The sequence below is a fragment of the Pteropus medius genome, unplaced genomic scaffold, assembly GCF_902729225.1.
Source record: "Pteropus medius unplaced genomic scaffold, Ma_sr-lr_union100, whole genome shotgun sequence".
NCBI lineage: Eukaryota > Metazoa > Chordata > Mammalia > Chiroptera > Pteropodidae > Pteropus > Pteropus medius.
In genome coordinates this window covers 498264-519157 of record NW_024352786.1, presented here as the reverse complement: position 1 = coordinate 519157, position 20894 = coordinate 498264, and the positions used below count along the sequence as shown (strand labels likewise).

Genomic DNA, 20894 nt, shown 5'->3' with positions numbered 1-20894 from the left:
TCATTTCTTTTTTGTAAGAAGGTGGATGAGTAAATCATAGTATGAAAAAAGCAAATTATGATTTTGGTAGTTTGTTATGATATATTGGTGTATAAAAGAAAAATTATTTGATCAATTCGATTTTCTCTTTATATGCAACTATTATTTCCAAGTAAGTGTCTTCATAAACTATTTTTAAAGTGTTAACTATAGAGAATGTAATAAAATAGCAATGAAAGGTATTTCATCACTGCACCTGATAAACACCCATAATACACCAATGTGATCAATTTTCAGCTATAAATAATTATCTGTATCCACAACATTAAAAAATCTAATAGACTAAGCATGTCACATCTCATGACAACACAATGATGGCACTTAGTTTTCCATAATTCTGGTCTATATTTCTTTTTTAAAAATCAGCTCAGTTTATTTAACATTGCAAAGGTGCAAACTAGTGGTAATAGGATGCTTTTTATCCTTTTAAGTAAATAAAACCCAGACAATCTCTACTGATTATTCCAGGTATGTGTTCTATATCAGTCATTTCTTGTGCTCTGCAATTTGAGAGCAAGGCTCACTTCATCAAAAAGAATATTATTTGAAGTCTTTCGCAACATAGGTAAGTTATTTTTTGCAGTAAAATCCCAAAGGGCTTTGCAAAATTTTCAGTTAGGTGAGCTGAGAGTAACTGCCACTTTCTAAAGGTCTAATAATCTTTCTGGCCCTTTGGGAGTTCTTAATTTATGAGTTATGCCTAAATACCCTAAGGAAATTGAAATGGGCAATTTCTTCATTTCACCAGTGTAGGTTCAGACCACTCATTAACCGGAAATTATTAATCCTATAAACTCTCCTTGGAGGCAGGTAAGAGGCAGCTTGTTTAATATCGTCTCCCCCCTCCCCACCCCGAAAAGGAAAGGAGGCTCTGTGGCTGGCACCCACTCACCTCCTTCCCGCTGCCAGGCAGCTGGCATCTGAGATCTGACGAGGGGCACATATCCATTAGTCATGAACACACTAGCCACTAAAACTGCTTTTTAATCGGCTTAAATGGGGTTGTTTATTTTCCACTTTTCGATTATAGAAATAGAAGTGGAAATCTGCTTTCAAAGACCAGCCTACCAGCATCTCTTCCCTTGGTTCTCCTGACCTTCAGGCAATACAGCTTCCTGAATGGAGTTAAAAATGGATTGTCAAGCTGGCTTTAATTTCTGCGGCCCTGCCTCCAATGTCCTCCCACTGATCTGTTTATCACATCCTCCTTACCCCTTATGTTGTTGTTTTTCTTACTGAATTTTTAGCCTGGACAGCTGAAACTGCCTTTCAAGGCCCCAACCTGCAGATGCTTATGAGTAACAAAGTAATCCTATAGACCGGAGAGCCAACACTAGGACCTGCTCTTTGTTGGAAGAGTCTTCCCCCCTCCAGGCATCCCCACGCCTTTCTTCCCCAGACCCATCCCCGTCATTAGGGACGGCGGCCACTCGGAACAAATTGTCTTCTACTAGCACACCAAAGCGGGGAAAAGGGTGGCTTAGAAACTTTGGGAGAAAACATAAGTTTAGCTTGTTGCTCATGCGTCGTGCGAACATGTTACTTCTTTCTTAGGCTCCTCGTCCCCCATGATGCGCTCATGTTCAGGACTGCGAATCAAGTCTCAGGGGATTATCCCTGACAGGATACAAAACTCTGTATCTTCATTGCCCCCAAGACCCTTCAAGACTGCCCAAGCCCATGTTCCTCCCCCTGGCAAAGCTCTCCAGCAACTTCTGCCTCCGGGAATGACAACTGCTCCCAGCGATAAGGCGAGTGAAGGAGGCAGCTAAGATCCCACTAATGGTTTTGTTTAGTTTCTTGGCAAGCTCCCCTTCATTCAAGCTCCCAGCGCTCCGGAGCCAGGTCTAATTGGAAGAGTACCAGGCTCACCCCTCTCGCGGAGAAAATGCATTAGTCATAGATGAAACAGCACGAAGGGTGCCGGAAGCCCAGGAATGCAGTGAGTGATGAAGACCCTCCCTACAACGCTGGAGAGCCTTCGATGCCGGAAAGGAAAGCTAGATCTCACTGCGTTCAGGAGAGGACATAGAAACCCTGCGACATGGAATAAAGTTGACTTGGTTAGAGACCAGAACTAGGTGCATAAATAATGCTCACCGAACATCCAAACAGAGTTAAGCAAAATGTTCGGTATGACACAGCAAAGCCTCAGGTCATGGTAACAGACAAAGGGCAGAAAGCTTCCCCGCTGCCCGGGACAGAAACAGCAAGGGCACCAGCGGCGTGAGTGCGCGCGCACGCGCTGGGGGAGGGGTCGCGCCGAAGCATCCAGGTTGGTGGCGGGGGACTGGTCAGTTTGGGGCGAGTCGTGCACCCGGAATTGCGGTCACGGTGACTCGTGGCCCACTTTGGAAATAGCAGGTATCAACAGTACTGCAATCTTGTCCTCAATTCTCAATGACTCTCCTTAGCCAGCTGGAAGAGTCGGAGTTGAAATGCGACCCGGCCCAGGGAGGGGCAGGGCACAGGGCCTGGGCGGGCGGTGCAGGTGGGCGGGCCGGGCCGGGTGAGGAGGCTGGGCCTATAAAGTGCTCGCTGTCCCAAAGGCGATGCAGCTGGTTGGGTTGGGTCAAAGCTGGGAGCGGATCACTGCTGGGGTCTGCAGGTCACTGAGCCCCCAAGGGAGGGGGCTCCAGAGTAGCGTGCCTGCCTCAGTTTACCCTGCAGCGTTGCCATAGAGCGCGTCCGACTTGCGAACTCCCGGCAGGTGAGCGAGGCGGCGGCCTAAGTGGGGGAGCAGTAGAGGCGGGGGCCGCCGCTGCGTAGGCCGCGGGGGTGATCTCCGCGGAGCAAGTGAACTCCAAGTTTTGCTAACTTTGAATGAGTTTCAGGTTGCGGCTGTAGTTGGAGTTCCCGCTCCCGAAGCTTTGTACACTTGAGTTGCAGGAGTCTGTTCCTTCCCTTTTGAGAATGAGTGCCTCGGCTAGTTCGCTTCGGGGACGCGGAGCACTTTAGGAGCCTCTGCACGTCTTGCCTGCTCTTGCAAATCTGTCCTTGTTGCTTGCTTTTTCCAGCGCCTCGGAAAAGCCGTTCCGCCCCGCGAGGGAAACAGAGCCGTTGACCATGGTTGCAACTGGCAGTTTGAGCAGTAAGAACCCGGGCAGCATCTCCCAGTTGCTGGACCATGGCTTCAACCCGAGGAGCCTGCTAAATGGTGAGTTTCCCAGCTCTCTGCCTCTCATCCCTCCAAAGGTTGCAGCCCCTCCACATCTCGGACCGGACTGGTAGGCATGCGGTGTCACCCCTTTCCCCGATGGAGGTGCCACAAAATCCATCTGTGGAAACTCCTTCCCAAACTTTCTAGCATCTTCTGTCCATGATAGTGAGAAACAAAAGAAGCAAAAAATAAAATACTGAGGACTCCATTAGTCTAGTCTGCTGCTAATAGGCTCTTTGGAATGAAAAGATAGATTCCTTACTCTACATGGCTGTGAAGTGTTGGTGAATTTTAAGTGTACAGTTATTGTGTTTTAACAAATGTAATCACTCTTGTAACCACTATCATGATGACTCCCTCCCCCGAAATCCCCATGTACCCATTTACCATTAATTGCTCACTCTCCTACTCCCCGTTTACTTTTGCTTCTAGAGTTTCATGTAAATGGAATCATATAATATGTACTCTTTTGTATCTGGTTTCTATTCTGCAGCCTAATGATTTTAAGATCCTTCCATGGTGTTGCTTATATCAAAATGCGTTCCTTTTATTGCCAAGTAATATTCTATTTGTGGATATAACCATTATTCCATTTTTAATGCCAGAAGAAGACTTTAAAACAGTAGTGATGCTGGAAATACTGTCATTTACAATTTTAAACAGCAGTTTTTAAGTTAACACTGCTCTGTCACCGATGACGAATTGCTTCAGATCTTTGGGTCTTCCTCATTTAGAATGCAAAATGGTTGATGTAATTTTATAAGCCAAAGCTCTAAAATTCTTTATCTTCAACATAGATAAAATATGGAGCCTTATAATGTAGAATGCATTTGTTTCATTTGTTTCATTTGTTTCATAGTTGTAAAAAAAAACACAGACACAATGATCTAAGTGAATACCTAGTATGAAGAAAGGAAACCACTACAGCCTATAAGGGTGAAGTAGGTTTACGGAATGGTGCCTGCAGGGCATCTGTCTGCACCCTGCTCAGTTGACTGCAGCATCTTGCCAAGTGGTAGGATTAATTTGGAAGATAGGTGACCAAATGCAGAGCTATCTCTTTTCCTTTGCGCAAACCTAAGTTTGTTTTCTTAGGACTATTTTGTTTTGCTTGGCTATGGAAAACTACCCAGCCAGTTAAAAATATCCTCCTGGACCTAAAAGGTCTTCTTTGAGCAATTTTTAATCAAAGAAGTTGAAGCTAAAATTGGTATCTACAGGTTATTTCAGTAAAGACTTTTAAAGAAACAAATTTATAGATATTTAACATAGCTCCTCAGAGTCATCTTAAATTCATCGCTTAAGGACAATAGCAAAAAAAATTGATATTTTACAATAATAAATTCATGTATTCTTAGAAGTTAAAAAAAAAAACATATAACCATATTTTATTCCAGAAGTAATGCATGTTCTCTGTAAGACAAATAGAAAGTCCCCATAAGCAAATAAGGGAGCAAGAAAGGAAAGAAAATCAGTAGTAATCATAAATTTTTGATGCATGGTCTTTAAGATTGTATATGTATATATACACATAAATCTAAAGAAAAATGGTTATCTAACTTATTTATCAAAACCTTTACTTCATAGATTAATTTTCAGTCTCAGAGACCAGATGACTTGTTCTGTTACCCCACTAGTTAACAGCAAAGTGAGATCAGCTGACCCCCAAACTAATATTAAAAACAGGTAGATATGATAGATAGATGCAGCCAATCTTGGCGTGCTTTTCTTGTTCCTAGATTTCTTTTCTTTTACTTTTAAACCTCTATTTTCTGCAGATTTTGACTACTGGGATTATGTTGTTCCCGAACCCAATCTCAACGAGGTGATATTTGAGGAGACAACTTGCCAGAGTTTGGTTAAAATGCTGGAGAACTGTCTGTCCAAATCGAAGCAAACCAAACTAGGTTGCTCAAAAGTCCTCGTCCCTGAGAAACTGACCCAGAGAATTGCTCAAGATGTCCTTCGGCTCTCCTCCACGGAGCCCTGCGGCCTAAGAGGTTGTGTTATGCTCGTGAACATGGAGGTTGAAAATGTATGTATAAAGCTGGATAGGATTGTGTGTGACTCTAGTGTGGTACCCACTTTTGAGCTTACACTTGTATTTAAGCAGGAGAATTGCTCGTGGACCAGTTTCAGGGACTTTTTCTTTAGTCGAGGTCGCTTCTCATCCAGCCTCAGACGAACTCTGATCCTAAGCTCAGGATTTCGACTTGTTAAGAAAAAGCTTTACTCCTTGATTGGAACAACAGTCATTGAAGAGTGCTAAAAGGGGAACATTTAAAAAGGTCCTTTTTAATGCTTGGGTAATAAAACTCTGTAGCTGCTCAGTTATGGTCCCTGTAGTTTGCCCTGCCTGCTCTCAACAAGAAACTCCAAATCAAGCTCTTCTTCCTTCTGTTTCATATTCACAGCAACCCCAACTAAAGAATTTATTTTGTGGCTTTTGAGAAATGACCCAAGAGAATGTACATTGTCTGCAAATATCACATTTTTTTAAATAAAATAGAATGGAATGGATAAGAAAAGGAAAAAAGCAATCCACTTTAGCTTTATATTTGATTCCACAGAGTTTTCCAGGTAGTCTTTCTATCAGACTATTATACCAACTTTCCTGAGTTTGATTTTCATACAACTTTTATTCTGTAAAATTTCAGAGTGATCTTTTCAATCACAGAATCTTACTGAATGATACTTTGTCCATAAAAACTTCCAGAAGTCCACACCACCAATTTCCTGTCCCAACTCCAATTTGAAGAGTTCTTTTACAGGAGGATAAAATTAAGTGGGCGAGTGTAATTGAAACCAAACCCAGTGCAAGAGTAAGAAATGTCAGTGAGAACAGAACTACTTCACTGTTTCTTTGCATCTTCCCCACTCTTTTGTTTTAAAGAGGTGGCAAAAGTTTGAACTGCCACTTTAGTAATCACAGTATTGTTTTAAATAACTTTATGGTACAATATAAGCTCAATTTTTTTAGATCTCAAGTATTTAATGTTATCTTTAAACCAGAAAAATGGAAAATGTTGAACTGTTTTTTTGCATGTCGTTGATTACTCTTCCATTGAGTGAATGGTGAATGCTTATGGGGATGAGAAATGAATTATCAGGTTCTGTTCATTCATTTGATAATCTAGCTTCTTTTCACTATTATGCCTAATCTCAGATGAACCCTCTCACCAGTCAGTGTTATCTCTCATCCCTGGCTTCTCCTGGAAACTCAAGTTTATCTCTCCTTTTCCCAAGTCTTCAAAGGAAATAGCTTGCACACTGCCACTTTTCATTATTAATATAGGCCTATTACAAAGTCCGCTTTGGCTATGACTATGGTGTATCCTACAAAGTAGAAGATGAAAATCATGGTCTGGTTAACCAATGCACACACCCAATTTTCTTCGACCTTGGATACCTGTCCCCAGGGGAACTATAAAGGCCTTATTTTTTTCTTATTCCTACTACCTAGATCATTATTCTTATGTTAATGAGAGAATGTAACCTCCACAACTACAATGTTCATTTCCATGGGCCTTTACATCCTTGCTGCAGGTCATGGATAAGGAGCTTATTCAGATCTTTTGTCCAAGCTGTAAGCACCACTTCACATACCTGGTAGGGACAGCTTCATCCTAGTGGATAGATTCTGTTACTGATCCCCCATAAGTGACTTAAAACTTCACTATTCAATTCACAGTGCCATCTCTAAGGCTGGGCCCATAAGTCAACCTTGTTTTGCATGTCTATTATTAGTTATGGCTCTAAAGGTCACTGAGTCTGTAAGTGAGGCTTCTCTGGTTTGAATGTAAAACTATCGTCCTTCTTCCTCTAACAGTTGTCTTTGACTATTGTCTTTTATGCTTACAAAATGGTGATGGCTTATGGAGACTCTTAAATTAATATTCCTGTTAAAGGAAATTAAAGTTTGTCTATTTTTGACAATAAAGCATCATATATTTTTAATTTTCTTGTCCTCTTTGTCTTTTCTGAGTTTATGCAGTGATCACCCTAAAATATATTTGACAATATTTGAGGGAAGGGGACAAAATAGTTAGCTAGCCCGTTTTTGACAAAGGATATTTGTACCTTCATTATAATATTCCAATTGTATGTATTGAATGTGCTTATGTATCAATAAAAAGTGATTTGTTTCATAATTTTTCAAATACAATAGTACTTTTTATAGTAAGACATTAATAATTTGAGCTCCCTTGGCAAGTGCCTTTTTAAAAGTAAACTCAATATGTAAAGGCTTTTTCTATAGTTTTTCTAATGACCAAATACAGATATATCAAATTGTGAGATCAGTGTACATTTTTTATCAGAATATTTTATTTGAGCAACATGTCTTTCTAATTTTACTATTATTCATCAAATTGAATTTTTAGTCTTTTTTTACCTATTTTTTTCTGTCTCCTCAAATTATAGTCATTAGTTTGGATTTCTCTCACTACATAACCCGCATTTAATAAGACAAGTGCTAGGCACTGTTCTAGGTGTTTTACATAAATTATCTCATTTATTCCTCACAAGAGCCCTTTGAAATGAGACTACTGTCATCTCCCTTTTATAGATAAATGACCAGAGATAGAGACATATTCCGAGTCACCAAATGATGCAACAGAGCCAGAGTATAATATCAAGGCAACTGCAGGGATGGATGCTCACCATGCCGCCTCCAAAAACACAAGGCAGCACGGACCACATCCACCTCCTCACCAGTCTGCAAAAATGATATCAGAAACCTTCGCCCCTAAATTTAAAGAGATTCTTATTCTGATTGCTTTCTAGGTAGGAAAAATGAGGAAACTACAGTACTAACAATATTCCCCTTTCATAGGAGCAGAGCTATGCTTAGAATAAAAAGTCCAAATGTTTATAAGACATACGTATCGATCCTGGCACCTTGATACCTATGTTGTGCAATAGCTCTGGTTGCTTTTTCATGTACCTTCCAAAAAAAATGTGTGATCTTTCTCCTAGCTGTCTCAATAGGGGATAATCTATTAGCTATGTTAGCTAGAGTGTGTAATGGCCTGAAAGAACAAGATGTCTTATTTTCCTCTTATTAATAGAAAAATAACACTTTATATAGTAATGTATTCAATCTCCAAATTTATTTCTCCAATGACATAAGCTGTATCTTATGGAGTCAGCTTCATGTTGTACTATTGACAATTTTCTCATTTGCATAGTGGAAGGATGTGCAAGTATAAAAATCCAAGGTCTATTACATTGAGTTCTCAATGATCTATATTGATTTAACAAGTGATAATAATAAAAGTCCAAGGCATGGTGGTGGCAGATAAGGAGAGAGGGGTACAGTGATGAGCTGGGAGGAGCATCATGCAGATATTCAGAACCCCAACTCCTGTCTGGATTCTGCCATTGATTTTGGACTCAAAATACGTCACTGGATTTTCTACATCTGCAACAGACAAGAGAAGAGAGACTGAAGGATCTCATGGGGAAACTTAGGGGCCAGATGTGGAAGTGATGGACATGACTTCTGTTTACATTCTGTATAGAACTTGGTCACATGGCCCCATTCAATGAAAGAGGGACTGGCAAAGGTGTTGAAAGGTGTTCTTAGGAAGAAATGGGATTGATAAAGTTTCTGCCACACAGGGCAAGAGACGCGTTGGTCTATGAAAAAATAGAGAGCCCAGACACAGATTGACATATATATAGAAGCTGATTTATGGCAGAGTTGGCACTTTAGATAATGGCTAAACAATAGTGTTTTCAATAATTGGTGCTATAATAATCATCTATGTGGGGAAAAAATAAAATTTTATGCATATACATCAAGCATAGAAATCAATTCCAGGTTGTTTAAAAACCTGAATGTGAAGAAAACTTTTAAAAGAGATTATAATTTTTATGATTTTTACATAGGGAAAGATTTCTTTAGATACAAAGAAATGACTTAAACTTCTATTTATCACATTCTAAAGAGAATAAAAATGCAAGTCATGAACTGGAAGAGAGCATCTTCTACACATATAACGGAAAAAGTTAGTAACCAGGATATGTTAAGAATCCCTTCAAAGCAATTAGAAAAACACAACAACCCAAAAGAAAAATATAGGCAAAAGTCTGAAAAGGTGCCCTACAGTAAAAGGAAATTAATATGACTGATAAACATATGAAAAAATGCTCAATCTGACTAGTAATTAGGGAAATGCAAACTAAAAGCACAATAAGACACCAATATATATGCACATTTATATTAGTTTTTTTAAAAGTTTAAAATGTGATCATTCAAATGTTGGTGAGGATATGAAAAAAAAAAACTGCAACATGCCAATATATGTGTGTGTCCATTTGGTCTGGCATTAATTCCATTTTTTACTTATGAAACCCAGACGAATGTTCCTCAAACTTTTTTGCTTGTAGCATATCTAAAAGAATTCTGTAAAAGTAGATCCTCTGCCACATTTTTAAATAGCCATCCAAAATTTTCACCAGAGTTTTAAAAAGTTGCAAATGATGCAAGTTCCAGTATGTGGTAAATACTGATCTTTTTAAGTGAAATGATTACACCACCTTGTTAAAGTTTCCAATGGACTGTAAATAGCATAGTAATTTAACAACATCTATTTAGAAAACATTAAAATATACTCCAGCAGAATAAATTGTTCAGTGTTACTTTTTTATCCTATATCTTCGTAAAGTCTAGGTTTAACTGAATTTTACCTTCACGTTACATATTTTAAGCTTGAAAGTCCTTTGTTAGTATTTCTTCTCTATAATAAAAACAAGATTTTAAATTAAAATTACATTTAAAAATTTTTCCTGTAATCACAAGGCTATGTTAATTTTTTGACTGAGTTAACTTTAGAAATAATAGTACATAATGATCAAAACAACATTAAATATGTTTTGAAACTTTTTAAAACTACAGCACTCATGCCGAAGACAGTTACTGAGGTGTTAACTCAACGGTGAACACTTAGCCACCGATATTTCCAACATCTTCCGTGATGCTGGCCTCAGACATGAGGAAGAGATCTGAGTGCCACATTATAGCATCTACCCTGGTCCATTGCTTGATCCATTCAGACTCATTTGTGTCATATAATAAATTCTGGGTCAAGCTCTTGCAGAATTCTGATTTTTTTCCTGGAGAAACTGATAGAGGAAGGTTAGTGGGAGAAATTACATACCTGCCACTGCAGATGGTCCCAGTGGCACAACTGAACATCATTTCCTTCTCTACAACCTTTCTAGATTCCCATTTTCTCTGTTATTCCCTCCGCTGGTCAGCTCACACACTAATAGGGTGATCCAGACTCTCACTAATGAGAGGTCTGAACTCCTGGTCACTATGTTCTTAGGCCATGGTGGCTGCACGTGTCCATTTACTCTTGGCCGTTCCCACTATAGGCCAAAACATCAATATGTTCTGCCACCTACATAAGGTCCAACTAAATATGTCCACTGGAATTATATATTTGGGGACCAAGGAAATTACCACTAAATGCATCCATGAGTCCAATAGATATACTTTTGAGCTGGACTTGGACCAAGACTCCAGTTCTGAAAACTGAGTGGGAGACTATGACTATTTATTAGGATGTCCACCTCCAAAAACGGGTATTGGCTTTGGGTGAGGGCAATTATTGGAGAAGGGCTCAGCTGAAAGTTGTCACCGCTCTTGCTCCCAGCAGCGGTTGGAATGAGTGCCGCAAGCCTGGGTGGTGATCTGTGGTATGGCATCCATTGTATAACAACCTATCCTTTTAAAGTGAATGTAGAAAGATAAAACTGAGAAGCTAAAGTTTGGTTGAAATGATGGAAAAGGGAGAAATCTAAGAATGTTTTGTATTCTCAATTTTCAGAGTTTCCATCTAACTCTGCCTCAATCTCAAAGGATAACTTACAATATTGTGTTCTCAGGCTCATGTGAAATAATTCTGATACAGCAAACCCAGGACTAACTAACGTTGTGTGTCCTAAATTAAACAAAAGAAGTGTTTACCAGTGAAAGGGCTTTGGTAGGATTTTATGTATTTGTAGTAGGTGGAGAGAACAGCTGGAAAATTCTGACCTGACTAATTGAAACTGGTGTAAGAATAATGCCCTAAATGACAAGACTAGCTCTCTAAAATGTTGCATACCCTAGACTTCTCCACCTATGATATCAGGTATGATGAAAAACAACAAGACCATGAGAAAATCCCTTTTTAAATAAAAATCAGTTCTCCAAATGTGAGGGGGCTCAGATGAAGTAAAGGCCCCAAAATAACATATTACTATGTACAGCACCATACCAGATGGCTTCTTCCGTTCCTGTGGGGGCAAAAAGTACTTTATTGCTGGAATTACAGAAATACTGGTGTGCACTATGACAGCTGAAGTTCAAGACTACTCTTGATTCAAAGCCCTGAGAAGTATTGCTTTAGTTCATGATAACTCAAACTGCTATGTATTCAAATCTTTCCATCCATCAACATATAAATCATGGGAAAGAGTAGAGTGTTATTAATTTCAAAACAAGATTTCTTATTGCTCACAGACTGCCATAGGTTGTGTTTCTCTTTACGAAGCAGAGAAAGTGACAATAAATCCAACTGAATGTTGATATAAACTATGAGGTTTCCAGCCTCAGAGGTGTAACTAGAAGAATGATGAACAAGGTTGTTATGGAAGAAATTTCTGGAATTCAAGCATTGTCATTATGAGTTGGTTTATCTTTATTACTCTGAGTTTACAGAGTATTACAACAAATTATACAGTTTACAAAAGTCTTTTATGATAGGCTTAAAATGTATCTTTTCTATACTTTAGCTCAAACGGGAAAAATAAAAATAAAGTTCCCTCTTTTAAAAATTCAGGACTAGACCAAGAAAGCAAACAAAAAATGCTAAGACAAACAAACAGAAACAACCTCTAAATATAAGTTGGCTTTCTGTTTAATTTCATGTAAAGCTTCTATTAACAGGCACCCTTCCCCTTCCCTGTGCTTATTCTATTCTTCGTCTGAGCCTCATCTTCACAAGTTTTGCACTTAATATTTATAAAGCAGTTTAAAAATTCACTTATTCTGCCTTTATCGTTCGAAGAGAAAGCTTTTGTTATTGTATCATATTTGATAATTAATATATTATACAATAAAAATATGAGCGGGCTCTTTATGCAGGCTGCTTCAGTTCATCGTTAGTGTGAGTGGATAAGGTGACGTCTGAGATTTGCCTTGCAAATAAAACCAGACTGAGTGGAAGATCCTACAGACCAGGACAATTTAAATCATAACGATAATACAATTGTTGTTATTTTTTTAAAGGGGCCTTTAATTGGAGGCAATACTATGTCAATGTAATAAAAAAAAAAAATTAAAAAAATTACTATTCCCAGCCTAGTCATAGTAGGACCATTTCCTTAACTTGTATAAGGTAAGAATCACCTCAGTCGCCTGTGAATGGATTGCCAGTGCCATCCCTGGAGATTCAAAATCAGATCTGAGGGGAGTTCTGAAATCTGTATGTTTAACAAGTAGCTCTGGGATTTGGTATGACTGGGCAAGTGAAGGAAGTCCCCATGTTTCTGCTCCAGCCCAATGTTGCATTACTAAGAAATCTCCTTTTCTGCCGAACTGCATTTACAGAAAAAAATAAAATTAGGAAAGGCCACTCAAATCTGTGTTACAACCAGAGTACTAACAAAAACAATAACAATTCTAATTAAACAAATAAACAAAAAGTTACAACAGTAAAGAAATACTACAGTAAATACAGGATTCTACCATTTAAAAAAGTAAAAGCTAGCTTAACGAAAAGAAGTGTAAGAAAGGATCAGACGCAAATCATAGAGATGAGGACAAAAACTGCAAAACAGTCTGGGAGAACCAAGCAATACACACGTTCAAGACAGTCTGTGCAGCCAAACTGATCCTAGAAGAAGCCCGGGAGGCACGGAGCCGCCTCACCGCACTGCATTCTTCTGTGTGTTAACCTACACTCGGTTTTTGTTATTTGTTGGCAACAGTGGTAAAATCGCTTATGCCCAAACCAAATTCCACATATATCAACATCTTTCCCCAAACTATTGAACAATAGCTTTTGAGATAATGTGTGTAATGGAAACATATATTTTAGAAGTAAAGGACATGAGCACAGGTATGCTCATGGCTGCAGAAATGTAAGTTAAATTAGCCTTTCTAAGAGAATATTTAAATAGGGATACTTTCTAACTCAGTGATTTCCTTGTAAGTATCACTGAGGCTGCTGCTGGCACCACTGCCACTGCCCACGTGGGGAACTGGCTGTCACCTTTCTCTGCATATGAATTCTGCATCGCCCCACTTCTTCAGCACTCTATCTTTCTATTCAAGGTCGGGGGGGAGCCCGTACATTGGCTGTAAGGGAGGCTGGGAAGTCAAATATCTGGCATATCTTCCAGCTTCTGTAGTTGGGGTGTGGGGGCGGGGCATTCTAATCATATTAATAGGATTCAGATGTTAAAAAGGAAAAGGAAATATCCTTTAAATATGTTAATTTTATATAGTAAAAATTGGAATTTTATTAAGTAACTTGTTAATTAAATTATGATATAACCATATACCCAATAGGATGGGATTCATGTACTAGGTATTGAAATCTGTTTTTCATAGACAAGTCAGTGATTTGACAAATTCTTCTATTTCCTATTATAATATCTTTATTTACTTTACTACATATTACAAAGAAAAAAGACTAGAATGGTATACACCAAAATGTTATCTGCATTTATCTCTGGTTTATGCAATTATAAGTAATCTTTATTTTCCTTTTTATACCTTTCCATATTTTCCAAATATTTCTTGATGATAAAAAAGTAACAAATGTGGTTTTTTTGAAGTCTAGTTCATCTGAACTTTCAACAAAGGATAAGTTGTAGCACAAAGCTAAAAAAAAAAAAAAAAGAATCAGATAAACATAAACATAATCCTGCCAGATATTTTTATAAAATGGCAGCTTGAATAAATTAATGCATAATAAAAGTTATATGGTTCTTTCATTGCATATGTATTGTAAGCTATTATCCTGATTGATTATTCTTGATGAATTCATATTTTTTCAATTGCTCTCACAAGTAAGGACATTTAGAACCCAGTTGTTTAAACTTGGAGTTGCCAGCCAGTCAGAGATCGCAACAGGTACTTCATCCTTTCCTTGGCAACTACCTAAGGCTTAGGAAAAAGGCTTAACTGAAATTTTAAAAATCTAATCGCAAATTACCCAGTTTCTACTTGCCAGGAATAATTATCATAGTAAGAAGTGTCATTTGAATACTTTTGTGTCAGACACTGTTCTAGACATTTTATATGTGTTGCTTGTTAATCCTCAGAATCTAATAAATAGGCTATAACCTCTCCATTTTGCTAAGGGGTAAACTTGAAAAGATACTTAACTTGTTCAAAGTCTCGCCCCTGTTAAGCTGTGGAATCTAAATGCAAACCCATGTCAGTATGGGGTTTAGCAGGGCCAGGCCAGCCTAAGGCTTTAAATGCTAGAACGTCCAGTCAACCAGTTAAGGATCAAAAGCAGAGAGGACCAAGTGAAAATACCAAGCTCTACAGTCAAGGTGGATGGTGACTGTAGCAGAACCTCGAGTTCAGCATTGGATGAAGACAGGAGGAAAGGAAGGCACGTCAACAACAATCAAGGAGACTTCCTTGGCCACTGCAAGGACATCCAAGAGCTCTTGCCACTGTCTCCGTGGGCTGGTGTAGAGGTGGCTTGAAGTGCATGGGGAGGTCAGTCCAGCTAGGGGCCAGACACAGGACAGAGTTCATCACAGTCTCTACCAAAGCAGGGTTTTTTTTGTTTTGTTTTGTTTTGTTTTGTTTTGTTTTGTTTGCAGTCCAGCTGCAGTCTGTGGAGGGATTTAAACTTGTAGTGAAGATCCAGGCACCTAGGCTGAGCTATAGAAAGAAAGATGAACGTGTCCTGGAGCCAGACGCCTGGATCGAACTCCTGCTTTATCACTATGGCCTTGTGCTCAGTTTCCTTGTCTTTAAAAAGCAAGGTTACTATCTCAGAGTTATTGTGAAGATTCGATGACTTAATATACATATAAAGCAGTTGGAACTGTGCCCAGCACAAACTTAGCAGCCTGTACGACTTGTTCTAAAGTATGGCCTTTTCAGTCTAATAAAGACCAGCCACACACACAAAGGGAATGAGTGAGAGAGGATATAGTCTAAAGCTTATGAAGTCACCAAGAGGCTAAATTCCCTCCAAGTTTTCTCAACACCAGGTGTGGTCACAACAGACTATTTTAGGATCCCACTCACCAATACACTGCCAGCCACGCGCCTACGGTTTTGGGGACTTGGCAGGAAAGAGCCCACAGGTGGCAGACATTTAGAACTCTCCACTGGGTAGTCCAGAAATTGACAGATTCTTCAAACAATAAACCAGTCATCTTAACTTTGATTTAAGGCAGGATTCTAGAATGCGTTATTAAAGTAATTGTTAACAATCAGATGGAAAGAAGCAAGCACTAGGGGCTAGCCTACATTCATTACTGTTCATTCACAACAGACTAAGCATTTATTTCTTTGATTGGTTTCCTAAACCCTAAATTTAGTAAAGAAATATGATAACTGACTTCGAATATTTTAAACACTGTTGTGTGCATGTGTAAACATTACATTAGTTCAGCATGACCCTAACATCCAAGGAATCAAAGCTTCTGAAAAAGAGATCTCAGTTAATAATAAGAAAACTTTCTAACAGTCTCAACCAGAGGCTGCAAACTACCTACCAATGGGACAAATTTAACCCTTGGGTAATTGGTTCACAAATAGCCATACTACTTGCAGCCCTCCATGCTGTCCTTTCACAATTTGTGCAATTATGCAAAACAGCCCAAGGAACTTTCACATTAAAATCCAGATTTCTGTCTTCTCTTGAGAAATCCAGTAATGCACAGCTCGGCCTGTATTCCCTTACAGTTACGAGACGCTGGCACCGAATGGAAGCCTCTTCCTGTGGATGGGTGTGTAAATTCTAGTCAGCCACTGTCCCCGTCTGACCCATGTCACTAGTTTATAGCACCTGCCTAGAAGGCATTTGTGCTAAGATCTCAGATAATCATAATAAATACAAAGAAATGTCCCCTTTCATCATTAAGCTTCTCTGATTCTCTAATTTCCCAAGTCTAAAAGTCACTCAACAGTCTCTATTTTGTTGTTACTGTCGTTAGTTGCATCTTTTTTCAGTAAGAATTTAGCGCCATTCTCTGCTGTATATATACGTGCTCTTTGGTGGCTCTTTGGCCAGCAGCTGCAATGCTTCTCTCTCTCAAATTTCAAAGCAGCTTTAACAATAAGGATAGGAAATTCAAGCGCTTCAGCAAGAACTTTTTGATGCTCTCCTGTGACTGATAAATGCATGTTGAAGCGAAAATTACTACAGCAGCTATCTATTTTTAAATGACCTCCATCACGTTACTTCAATACATGCTCTGATTAAATATATTGAATTTCCTAATATTCAACTACATCAAGACTTCCTCTTTGAACTTTCTAGACTTTATTGATTTTATAGTCTTGAGAAAATAGAAATCATGAAACAGTTTAATTAACATGTTAAGGCATATCATGCTATTATCATGAACGAGAAAAAAACAATCATTTTTCTTTCATTGTAGCATTGTTCAAAATAAAATGGTGACAAAAAAAAAAAATACACGAAAAAGAAAACCCCTAGATAAAGTTTGTGGATACTATGTAAAGAAAATAAAACTGTCACCTAGCCTTTAGTTGCAGTAACATGTGAGAGGTTACGATTCTAAATATAATGTAAATTAATCTTCTTGGTCATTAGGTATCTGGCCATCTCACTCTCCGCAAAACTCAGAAACGAAAAAATTCTCAGAGAAATTCTCAGTAGAAATATGATATTAGCTAGCTTTTGTAAATGCGTCTGCTAAATATTATTAAGTAAAATACTCATTTTCGTGATTAATATATGACAGGAAAATATATAATAAAGTATGAGTTGATGGAAAGCAAGCTACCTGGTGTTTGAAAAAGTGAAAAATCCACTTCTAGAATGATTTTTTGCTTAGAAATATCCAGAAGCACCTAACACTAAAGGTAACCAATTTTCTGTTTTTATTATTAAAAAAAAAAAAAATGAATTTGAATTCTACTGAAAACTTTTAGAACACAAATATATTTTGAGCAATTTATAGGATTTCCTGATTAAGAAAAAGAATGTGCAACTTAAAGACTTCTAAATATCTGTATCGGAAATATATTTTCAGATCCATTTTTTTTTTAGGCGAGGCAACCCTTGGTTGACCTCACAGATGCAAGGACCTTGTCAAGCTTACGATCTCTTATTTTTTAATTTTTACGCCTACGGCACCTGGTCTTCCCCATCCAAGCACTAACCAGGCCTGACCCTGCTTAGCTTCCAAGATCAGACGGGATCGAGCTTGTTCAGGGTAGCATGGCCATAGACTCCAGATCCATTTTAAATAAATTCTACAAAAATATTTAATTTTTTCTGCCAAAAAAAAAAAAAAAAAATGTTTCTGGATCAAAGGCATGGCTAACATGGTTATTCTTCTGTAAGTTTAAATTATTTCAAATAAAATCAAGCAAATTTAAACATGACAACAAATTGGACCCTCGCCTCCATTTTCTTCTCAATAAATGTATATGAGTTCTGTTGTATAAGATCATAAAAAAGAGCTGTCTGTCTTGTGTGGAGGGAAGGGCCTGGGAAGCAAAAGGTGGAGTCCTGAGTATGAAAAATTGAGTTAAAATTTACAAGGACAGAAATGAGTAATTACAGGCCGAAATGATGTTTGTGGACAATTATTGTGATGAGAGGAACATGGTATATTTGGAGAAAATCAGTTTTCTGTGCCTAGAATGTAGGTTATAATGAAATATTATGGTGCTAGGAAAAACATATCTTTGAAATTTTATGAGCCTCAGTTTAAATCCTGATTCGGGTATCAGTAATAAAATATTTAAGGTAAAAAAAAATCCACATGGCAGTAGGGAATAGGAGTGGATTGATACAGTTTCAATTAAAAAAATACTTAATTTCGTCTGTTCTATGCTCTACATTCTAAGAGAAACACTGGCAACTTGTAGAAAACAAGAGAGAAGATGTGGTATAATTTGAAGAAAGTCCTGTCTTTGAATATTTGAAGAACTTTCATATAAAAAATAAGAACAATGATGTGATCTTTCAAAGAATGGTAGAATTGTGAAAGGACATCTCCATCGAACAGAACACTTTGTAACTGTCTTATGATGCTTCACAAAGATGTAAATTCTTTTTCTCTAGAAATTGAGGCTGGATGGCCGCTTAGCAGAGATGCTGTGCATCAGATTTCTATGGCGGGCACTGGACTCCCTTTGGCTTTTAAGAACCCCTCAAAAGTCTAAGATTCAATTGTTTTATCATTTCAAATGTTGGCTTGCAAAAGTCAAGACAGTTCTCATTGTTTTGATTCTTCTCTTTGTTCATATCAATTTTGAAATCTTTCTTTTTCTAACCTTTCCCGTTTTTATGAAAATTCTGCTTGGGTCACTTTTTTCCCTTATCCTATCTAATTTACTATTATTGGTTTCCATAATAAGAATTTATTCCCCTTAAAATATATATTCTCATTAGCTTTAAACTGCATTGCATCACTTCATTTAGATAACTACCGAAAAACTAGAAGGGGGAAAAAAATAACTCTTATAAAAAAGCAAATGAATTTTTAAAAAGTAGTAAATAACTGTTTATGACTTTAAACCAAAAAAAAGACAAAAATCACACTTTCTTAAAATTATTAGAATAACAATAGTCCAATAGAAATATATAGCTGGAGCAGAGTGCCTTAGAGGAGATGTTTTTTGCCTTCATTACTTAATTTAATCACCAGCAATCCTGTAGGGTAGAAAGCATCATCCCCTTTCATAAATGAGGAAACTGATGTTCGATGCAGTTAAATATCTTGCTAGAGGTCAAAAAACTAGGAGAATTGGCTTTGCACATATGTTTTGATTCTGAAACCTATGCTTTCTAGGTTACACAGACTCCCCTTAGCAGGAGCAAATGGCATTCACAACAGAGCTATGTTTTTTAAATATGTAAGGAAATAACAGTGAGCAGGACATTAAGTGTAAAGCTATAAAGTTTTGCACACAGCTTTCAGATTAAGAGGTAAAGCATTTCAAAGTTAAGCATGTAAAAATGTTGCATGGCAGGTGTGAAAATTTAGCCTGAAACAGCTAAATGACACAGTATTACCAGGCATTTCCGAAGCCCAGAACAAATCTCTTTCAAACAACTAAAATTAACTAGTTCGAGAAGCTCAACTGCTAACATAGAATTTTTTTAAGTTGTTTAATGCTTTTTTTAACTTCACTACAGCAAATCCATGAGCCTTTTTTCAAGGAGGTATCTACTTCACACGCCAGAGCACTTGCTACAGTGTTGGCACATTAAAGTAACATGTGAGGCAAAATTGACTGATTGAATGTATTAATGAATTAATGAATGAGTGAATGAATGAAATTCTATAAAATTAAATGAGGTGGGCACATATAGCAAAAGATTTACTTGTACAGAACACTCCTTGCTTAAAGGATCTATGTCACATTTGTCAATTGATAGGATTTCCTGATTAATAATCCGTTTATTTTTACTGAGCATTTCCTCTGTCCCAGGTGCTGTGCTAAGTATTTCACATGGATTTTCTTCGTTTTTGTTCATAAGTATCTTTGAGACAATATAACATTGAAGTCGAGAGCACAAACTCTGGAGGAGACTGCATGGTCAAGTGCTCCACACTTGCTAACAGTGCCAGCTTGAGCAAGATACTTAAGTACTTAGAATACTCAGTATTCTAATCTTTAAAATGGGATAAAAACAGTTCTTATCTCTTAGGATACGGAGCACTTAGATCAGTGCCTGGGGTAGAATAAGTAAAAAAGTGTTAACTGTTACCACTCAGATCTAGAGCCACACTACCTGGGTTCTAGTCCCCTTTCAACTCTAACAAGTAACTTAATCTCTCAGAGATGTAGTTTTGTCATCTGCGAAAAGAGATGGCAATAATATATCCTGGGGTTATTTACCTATTACGTAAGTTAATATACAAGTGCTTAGAAGAGTGCCTGACTTACTAAAACACTCAACAAATGCTGACTATTATAATTCTCATTTTATAGATGAGAAAACTGAAGTCCTCAAACCCAGACAGACTGACTCCATGTCCTAATTCAATTTAGATGGTCTCAAAACAAATGTTGAAATTTTAAAGAAATTCTATCTAGCAATAATATTATACCCTAATTATTCTGGATATACCACTGGATGAGACCTATATGTTTTGGATTGCAAGCAGCCCTTTTACTAATAACTCTTTAAAATGGAGATATCTGTCTTGAAGCAACATCATAAGATGTTTAGGAATACTTCCATTTTCTATAGCAATGATACTTGGCACAGGCACTCTCAGAAAATCTTAAATATGTCTCTTTCCTTCCTCACTTCTTGTATCCAAATTCTAGCTACTTCAAATCTCTTTATATCCTCCAATTTGTGATTTTCTTCTATTTTGCCCTAAAAGACTACAGGCTTACCCAGTGCCAAATATCCCGCATTGGAAAAAGCATGGGTTTTGAAGTTAGACAAACATTAGCAAATTAACATAACAAAAGATATATTAAATTAGTAATGTTCTTAATTTCTCC

General features: G+C 37.7%; 1 protein-coding gene and 1 pseudogene across 3 annotated transcripts; one reads left to right on the top strand and one right to left on the bottom strand.

Moving 5' to 3' along the window:
- Positions 1–1986: 1986 nt before the first annotated feature.
- DDIT4L (DNA damage inducible transcript 4 like) lies at positions 1987–7156 on the top strand. 3 transcript variants are annotated; one of them, XM_039848732.1, is made up of 3 exons: positions 1987–2172; positions 3057–3196; positions 4978–7156. In XM_039848732.1, exons 1-3 carry the CDS (start codon positions 2132–2134, stop codon positions 5466–5468), a joined length of 672 nt encoding a protein of 223 aa, XP_039704666.1. In that variant the 5' UTR covers positions 1987–2131; the 3' UTR covers positions 5469–7156. The 3 variants fall into 3 exon arrangements, with proteins under 3 accessions (XP_039704666.1, XP_039704668.1, XP_039704667.1); XM_039848734.1 differs by lacking the exon at positions 1987–2172 and adding an exon at positions 2299–2403; XM_039848733.1 differs by lacking the exon at positions 1987–2172 and adding an exon at positions 2556–2749.
- A 10388-nt stretch (positions 7157–17544) lies between these two features.
- Positions 17545–17652, bottom strand: LOC120591355 (uncharacterized; annotated as a pseudogene).
- Between the last annotated feature and the right edge of the window lie 3242 nt (positions 17653–20894).

What these genes read in the sequence shown, in the direction of transcription:
- DDIT4L (XM_039848732.1), top strand. Translation starts at nt 2,132, where the DNA reads ATGCTCACCGAACATCCAAACAGAGTTAAGCAAAATGTTCG. An exon ending in AGAGTTAAGCAAAATGTTCG is followed by an intron (nt 2,173 to 3,056) that starts GTATGACACAGC and finishes TGCTTTTTCCAG; the next exon opens with CGCCTCGGAAAAGCCGTTCC. An exon ending in CCCGAGGAGCCTGCTAAATG is followed by an intron (nt 3,197 to 4,977) that starts GTGAGTTTCCCA and finishes TATTTTCTGCAG; the next exon opens with ATTTTGACTACTGGGATTAT.